Source organism: Hibiscus syriacus, unplaced genomic scaffold (genome assembly GCF_006381635.1).
Source record: "Hibiscus syriacus cultivar Baekdansim isolate YM2019G1 unplaced genomic scaffold, ASM638163v2 tig00112517_pilon, whole genome shotgun sequence".
Classification (NCBI taxonomy): Eukaryota; Viridiplantae; Streptophyta; class Magnoliopsida; order Malvales; family Malvaceae; genus Hibiscus; species Hibiscus syriacus.
In genome coordinates, this window is record NW_024063353.1 from 103,884 (window position 1) to 112,315 (window position 8,432).

An 8,432-nucleotide genomic window follows, 5' to 3' on the forward strand; every position below is an offset into this window, starting at 1 on the left:
TTCCCAGGAAAAAATGAAGTTCGGGAAGGAATTTGCAGCTCAAATGGTGCCGGAATGGCAAGCGGCATACATGGATTACGATTATCTTAAGTCCCTTTTAAAAGAAATTCAAGCTTTCAAACAGAGAATCAAACAGCAGCAGCAACAACAACAAGTCCCACATGGAATGATCCGAAGCATGTCGATGTACAGAGCTTTCAGTGGGCTGTTACACAGGCAGCAATCCGACGGTTCGTCGTCCTCGTCGTCGGACGTTGAGGATCATCCGATTTTGGTGAATTTCGTTAACCGGAACGGCTCCGAGAAGTACGAAACGACGTTCCATATGCAAGGAGAGAAAGGCGGAGAGTACGAACTGGTGTACTTCAGAAGGCTGGACGATGAGTTCAATAAGGTGATCAAGTTTTACAAGTCCAAGGTGGCTGAGGTGAAGCAGGAGGCTGAGACCTTAAACAAGCAAATGGATGCTTTTATTGCCTTTAGAATCAAAGTGGAGAATCCTCTCGGGTGGTCGTGGCAAGACCGGTCCGACGACATGTCTCGTCTCGCCTCAGCTATCACCGCGTCGGCCACCGCGCTGGCCGCTTCGACTCCCGCTGGTTCTAGAGCGAGTGGCAGTAAGTACATGACAAGCATTGAATTTTATGCTTTAAATTTTTCATGAATACACTTTGATTGTTGATTTGCAGGAAGATCGGTTGAGCATATGGAGATCATCGAAGAAGGTCCGATCGTGAACGACGATTCGGATGAAGATAAGAAAGATAGTGTAAAGCCGGATATTGAAGCGCAAGCCATTGAAAAGCCAGTGATTCTTAAAAGGTTCAAGCAACATAAACCGGCTCCATTACAGATACTGGACCGTGTTAAAATGAATAACACACTGGAGACGCCTCGATCAACCATTAAAGTGTTTCTAAACGCCCCTCAATCGTCCGATTTGAAGTTTAACAGGGAGAATCTCAAGAGTATTGAGAACAAACTCAAGCGAGCTTTTGTTGAATTCTACCGGAAGCTTCTCCTCCTCAAAAGTTACAGCTTCTTAAATACATTGGCTTTCTCAAAAATCATGAAAAAATATGACAAGGTATACATACATATGCATGTATATATGCATCATTTATGTTGCAAATTGTTTAGATTTCTGGTTTTTGACAGTGTTTTGTTGTTTGATGATTGCAGATTAGTTCAAGGAATGCTTCAAAATCATACATGAACATGGTGGATAGTTCTTATCTAGGTAGCTCCGAAGAGGTCACAAAACTTATGGAAAGAGTCGAGGCTACGGTCATAAAACACTTTGCAAACTCGAACCGCAGAAAAGGAATGAATATTTTAAGGCCCAAAGCTAGGAAACAAAGACATACAACAACATTTTATACAGGTACAACTTTGAAATCCATACATATAGATAGAAAAATTACCAAAGAAATTTCGTGTCAATAGATGTAACTCTCTGCAATTCTTGAATATTTCTCAGGTTTCTTCGCTGGATGCGCATTTGCTCTGATATTAGCACTTATTTTGATCATTCGTGCTCGGCATTTCAATGACCAGTACGGAACGAACAAGTACATGGAAACCATGTTTCCTCTTTACAGGTACCGAATCCTGTCCCTGCAGTTCGAGTTGATTCGGTCTGTATGAACCATTTGTTTTGACATGTTTTTGGCAAACAATTTTGCAGTTTATTTGGATTCATTGTTCTACATACGGTTATGTACGCTGGGAATGTGTACTTTTGGAGACGGTATCGAGTAAATTATGCCTTCATATTTGGTTTCAAGCAAGGAACAGAGCTTCGGTACAGGGAAGTGTTGCTTGTAAGCTTTGGTCTTGCAGCAATGGCACTTGCTAGTGTGCTCTCTAATCTTCATTTGGAGATGGATCCCGAAACTAACGATTATAAAGCCTTCACCGAAATCGTCCCTTTGATCGTAGTGCTGGTAAGATCATTGAATTCATTCATAAATGATAACTATATATATATATATATCTGAATTCTTGGTTTCTTCTTCGATCTGCAGGTGATATTTGTCATATTGTTCCTCCCATTTAACATACTGTATCGATCGAGTCGATTCTTCTTCCTCACTTGTTTGTTTCACTGTATCTTAGCCCCTCTCTACAAGGTAAGGTATCATTTTTCTTGAAGAACTGGCGTCAGACATTCATGTCAGATAATTTTGATCTTTAAATTACCTTGAAATTGCAGGTCAGGCTTCCAGATTTCTTCCTGGCAGACCAGTTAACCAGCCAGGTTCAAGCATTTAGAAGCCTTGAGTTCTACATTTGCTACTATGGTTGGGGAGATTTCAGGCACAGAGAAAGCAGTTGCAAAAGCAACGATGTGTTCACCACTTTCAGCTTCATCGTCTCCGTCATTCCTTTCTGGTCTCGTCTTCTTCAGTGCTTGCGTCGTTTTTTCGAAGAGAAAGAAACTCCTCAGGTTTACAACGCCGTGAAATATTTCCTCACCATTGTAGCCCTTTGCATGAGAACTGCTTACAGTCTTAACAACGACGAGTTAAATTGGAAAATTTTGGCCCTCGTTTTCTCGGTGACGGCCGCCATTGTCGGTACTTATTGGGACCTTATCTACGACTGGGGACTCCTCCAACGCCATTCAAAGAACCGATGGTTGAGAGATAAACTCCTTATACCACGAAAAAGTGTCTACTTTTGTGCCATGGTAAGTCAAAAAATCAAGGTTTCGAACTCCGAAACTCGTTCATCACCTTCGTTCATCTGTTTTAACAAGGTTCATCCATCGGAACGCAGGTCCTGAATGTCGTGCTGAGATTTGCATGGCTGCAAACAGTGTTCAATTTCAAGCTACATGGTTTACATACGCAAAATATGATCACCATTGTCGCAAGCCTCGAGATTATCCGGCGAGGGGTGTGGAATTTCTTCAGGTAAACTGAGTGTGTTCTTTCCCTGTTAACTGAGAAACTCGAATCTTTATGATCGAATCAATGTCTCCAGGTTGGAGAACGAGCATTTGAATAACGTGGGCAATTATCGGGCATTCAAATCGGTTCCGTTGCCTTTCAACTACGATGAAGATGAAGAAGAAGATGAAGATAAAGATGAATAGGTAGTTTAGAATTCAATAAGATACATATACAAGAAAAACTAGTCCTAGATCTTTGATTAAGAGTGCGTTTGCCGATGCTTTTGCCTGTTAAAAATATTTTTATCGCCGGAAAAAGCAATGTCAAACACATTACTTATGACTTTAAAATTAGGGTGAAAATTTGTTTATCAACCTAATCTAAAAAGTCAATCTTTTATAATTTGTATGGTAAAAAAATCAATTTTTGATTGAAATTATATTTTTACTTTCCATTATTTAGTTATTGAATATACAATTATTTTATTTATAATTTATTTCAATTTTTTTATAAATTTATTATGATCATGTTAGTGTATTTTATATTTTAAAATATTACTATTGAGTTGCTATACTTTTATAATTTTATTATAATCTAAAATAATTTATATTATAATTTTATCGCATTACTTCCTTTATAACGTTTGATTCGCGAAACGTAAAATTATCCTTAGAAAAAAAATAAAATTTTAAAAATATAGCATTACGAGATACAATAGTGCAAATGTTATATACCTTATTTGATTTGTTTAATAAAAAAATAAAATTATAGTGTTTTATTTATATTTTAATAGTGCAAATGTTATATATCTTATTTGATTTATTTAATAAAAACATAAAGTTATAGTGTTTGATTTATATTTTGAATTTCTAACGGGCAAACTACTCTATATTCTTATTGGGTAAACAAGGAGCAGTGGAGATGGAGATGAAGACGACGGAGTGGCGCTGTTGCCGGAATCAATCAAACAATTGAATTTATGTTGTCGGAGAGATGCTGTCGATCACAGAACCCATACAACCTCTACGATCGTCGGGAGACATGCATTTCGTGCCGCCGGAATAGCAAAAACTAGAGCTCCTAAAGCAAGACTGGTCATTTACAAAGAGTAACGTATGAGGCGGCGACTACCCGGTGGCCTTCTCCATACTTGAATCCTAACCCTAAACGAATTATTATGAGAATCCAGAAGAAATACTCGGAAAAAGAGACCTTGGAGCTCAATTAAGTAAATTTTAGCCATGGAGCAGCAAACATGCCAGAAATCAACATATTGAACTGATATTCATATATAACTACTGTTTTTCGTGTAAGTGCAAATGCAATGGTCAATCCTATGATCATGAAACTTTAACTCAGTTGCAGCGAATAAATACATGAAACTCGATCATCTCTTCCTTGAAAGAAATATCCGGTAACTTCAAACGATAAACAAGAAATTTGCAATTCAAGTACACGAACTTGTAAGGTTAAGAGAAATAGAGTGCAACACAATCTTGTTATAATCCAACCAAATGAAACTTTCTAACCGATTTCATGATCGAATCAGCCGACAGCATCAAATGCACCCATTAACAAAGTCATCAAGCAAAATATATTGATAGATGATCATAAAGCTTAGGACAAAAGATTTCTACAAGAAAAAAAAATGGACAAGAGACATCCATACAAAGTTCTACTCATAAAACACAAAAAGCATCTTATTTTATCTCTGTAGTTCACCAACAGAAGTCACGACATACTTAACCAGATGAATGACCTTGTTCGCTGTTCTGTCCCCGATCTCCACTGCAACAAAAGAAGTGCGGCAACTTAACACGACCGCAGCTCCTGCAATAAAGCAACGGATGGTAATTACATGTATGCTGATTTTACCTATTGACAATTTATTTGTTTTGAAGGAAGGTCATCAAAGGCACATGAATATTATATTCCATCTCTTTGTTCAGCCCTTCAAAAGATTTACAGGGCTAAACCTTACATTATCATTTACTTATCGTACAGTATCGAACCTTGATATGCATATATACTGTAAACGTGATCCAAGGCTCTAATCAATGCTTTGCAATTCTTACTAAGGACAGCAAATTCAAGCTACGCCTGTAACATTTTTATAAATATGATGAATATTCCGGTTCGAATGTTGATATGTGTATATACCGTAAACCGGATTCAAGGCTCTAATCAGTGCTGTGCTATTCTTACTAGGGACAGCAAATTCAAGCTAAGACTTGACACTTTTAAAATATGATGAACATTCATTGCTATTCAACCATATGAACTATCAAGAAATTTCCAATAACAAACATAAAAAATAATCGACAAATTAAACATACTTACTTGCATCTAACAATAACCGGAACGGGTTTCAAAGCCTTGGGTCCATTTCTTATGCCTCTCTTATGGCGACTCACCTGCAAAAATATAGAAAAAAAATAAAACTTTTTTCTATTTGAACATCTTTGTATTCTAAGAACATATCTAGCAGAATTAATAAATAAAACTAGTATTGAAAAGCAATCTTTACTTTTCTCTTTGGGACAGCCATGAGCTCCATGGATCCTCCGAAGGGGAAACTTGAGAACCCGAACCCGAACCCGAAGGTGTTACTATTTCTGTCAGATAATCGATCGGACTCGGGTAAAACCAACTGCTGTGATGGTGCGGGATGAGTGAAGGAATCATCCAGAGATGGAGCGAGTGCTGAAGCATGAACCCATCTCCTCAATACCAAAACTGAATCGCATTCAGCGGCTGCGGAGCGCTTTAGCATCGCTAGTATCGACGCCATTTTTGGAAGGACGGCGGCGGTGACTGGTGCGCCAGCTCCGTCTAGGTATATAGTTTTTAAAAGAGACCGCAAGGGATTTTTTTCATCTAAACGGCGCCGTTTCTGGGTTAGGCAATCAGTTTTTGGGTTGAGCCGAAGAATGTCTTGCGTTTGGGCTTCATTTGAGGGGTTTTTTTATATAATTTTTTCGTTTTTCTTAAAAGAAATACATGAAATAAGGATATTATTTTTGAAGCAAATATTAATTTATTAATACACTTTTCTATTTCAAGTATTCAATTAAAATGAGTCAAAGTCAAGTTTTGCTCACCTCTAGTTCAACGTAGTGAAGATCAATAAGATATTATATAAGCGTTATCTTGATCAGTCGTTGTGATGTCAAATCAATCCTTAAAAAAATATAAATTAAAAAAGATCAAATAACTAAAAAAAAAATAAGAAAACGTGTCATAAAACAGATGCAAACGTGTAACACATGCATTTATTAAAATAAAAAAAGAAAATAAATATATATAGAAAAGAAAATTATAATAAAGAATATCAACGCATGTCCAGTAATGCCAGAGGTTCGTAATGCCAAAAAAAAAAAGAGAAAATAACCTCAGTGACCAAAAATCTCATATAATATACGATTTTAACCAACTTTTTCCGGATTTGCCAAAATGACCAACAAAATCGCAATGCGATCGCTAATTCGCAACGCGATCTCCATTATCGCAAATCAGTTTCCAGATTCGCAACGTGATTATGACTATCGCAATGCGATTTTACAATTTCGCGTTGCGATTTTCCCAATTCGCAATGCGAATAAGTAAATCGCAATGCGAATTTGGAAAATCGCAATGCGATACTGACTATCGCAACGCGATAATACAAAATCGCAACGCGATACTGACTTTCGCAACGCGATTCTGACTTTCGCAACGAAATTCTGAAAATCGCAATCATCTTCAAAATCCCAATCACAACCGGCTTCACCTTTTGGGACTGTTAACTTAGGTGATTTTTAAATGCAAACGTTGTATTATGTGTATTTTATGTGTGCACTTTTAACATTTTCAGTTAGGCATGTATTAGTAACTTGAGTTTGAACATTGCTATGATCTGTTCAGTTGTTATCACTTATTAGACATTCATTTGACTATCGCAACGGGGAAATCGCAACGCGCTCGTTACGATTTTTATTTCGCATTGCGATTCTCTCGTTGCGATAGTTAGTTTCGTGTTGCGATAGTCTGTTTTGCCTTCAACATAATGCAGATTGAAAATCAACAAATCAACTATTACATTTCAATCAATTAAACATGCACAAATAAGAATTATGTACACAACAATTAAGCAAATCAACATTTACAAATCATTTTTTACAAATCAATTAAACAATCAAAAAATAATAATAATTCTTATTTCCTCATCAATTATTGAATCAATTAATCAACTTTTGCACCCGTACATCCATTTCACGCAGCTCACTTAAGGATTAACCTGCAGAAACCAAACATTTGCTCAAACAAGACTTCCTACACATCTAAAACCTACAAACAGCAAATTATTGAATTCTAGGTACTTAACCAAACATTTTCAAACCAAAAGGAGTATATATATTAACAAAACTTGCATTTGACTTACCAATTAACAATGAATACTTTCATAACGCGGATGCAGGTAAGCAGCGTCTCGAATATATCACTCTAGCCATATAATGCCGAAACCACAAGCCTACTGCAGCTCTATCTCTATCGGTGTGAGGTAGAAATTATGTGCTTCCCGTCGTCAAACGCGCCAAGCACATGCATACGAGAGGACCACAATCCCCTCTGGCTCCCGGTGATTGTTGTGGCGCGGTCTCGTCTCTGACAACTGTGGCATTGAACTTCTTTGGCTTCTTGTGTCCAGAATGAGTCCAATAATTAATCCCATCCAAGAATTTAGCCAAATGAGAGCTCCATCCCTTGATAATATCTCTCAAATCAGACAGTGATATGTAATTTATCATACTGTCATATACTATTATCTTCAGGGATGGGAGTTGAAGTTGGAGGAGAAGCCAATAACGACGTTCCAAAACAGGGATAAACACCTGCAATCATAAGTAATAATTCATTTATTTGCGCACTTATTTATGAACACCTTTAAAAAATTTTAAAAATAAACACTAACCTTATCGACCTCCCACCATGCAGGATAAAGTTTAGCTTGTCCATTGCCCAACGAAAATGATTCATCTCGTTGATTCTTCAAGTGAACTGCATGAAAAGCCGCCGGCATTATTGTATATCGCGAATTTTTTTTTATTTTTCCTAAGCTTCCTTATTATTAGAAGACGTGACACCCACGCATTGATATGCTGTTTTACAAAAAAAGGCATATATTAGTGAATTACATTAATTTTTAAAAAAATTAATCAAAATCATATATAAGACAAATATAAGACTTACCTCCCCATCGAAATAGCCACTGTCTTCAACCCCTAATAACACACCCCACCAAGACCGATTAAGCAACAAATACATCTCATCGTTGAGTTTGCTTATGTCAGTGTAACACCCTTGGCTCCGCTCATGTAGATAAAAATCAACTGCGGTCTTAGCCTAAAGGGTATTATCCCAAATTGTTTCCGGTAGTTGTCTCCTCTCCACTTCAGATACCGAAAGGATACTAGCCGGTAACTCATACGAGCCAACTCTCATCCATCATGTCCGGCAACGGTAGGGGTTTCTCAATAATTCGATATATTACCCCAT

General features: G+C 37.2%; 2 protein-coding genes across 2 annotated transcripts; one reads left to right on the top strand and one right to left on the bottom strand.

The window, feature by feature from the left end:
- LOC120181148 (phosphate transporter PHO1 homolog 3-like) lies at positions 1-3,100 on the top strand. Its single transcript, XM_039186346.1, has 9 exons — positions 1-617; positions 690-1,087; positions 1,183-1,384; positions 1,481-1,601; positions 1,688-1,946; positions 2,028-2,132; positions 2,216-2,692; positions 2,782-2,918; positions 2,989-3,100. Exons 1-9 carry the CDS (start codon positions 14-16, stop codon positions 3,098-3,100), a joined length of 2,415 nt encoding a protein of 804 aa, XP_039042277.1. The 5' UTR covers positions 1-13.
- Positions 3,101-4,468: 1,368 nt separating this feature from the next.
- Positions 4,469-5,722, bottom strand: LOC120181138. Its single transcript, XM_039186336.1, has 3 exons — positions 5,425-5,722; positions 5,238-5,311; positions 4,469-4,727 (listed from the first exon to the last, which is right to left on the bottom strand). The coding sequence occupies exons 1-3, from the start codon at positions 5,686-5,688 to the stop codon at positions 4,640-4,642; spliced, it is 426 nt and encodes a 141-aa protein (XP_039042267.1). The 5' UTR covers positions 5,689-5,722; the 3' UTR covers positions 4,469-4,639.
- Positions 5,723-8,432: the final 2,710 nt, after the last annotated feature.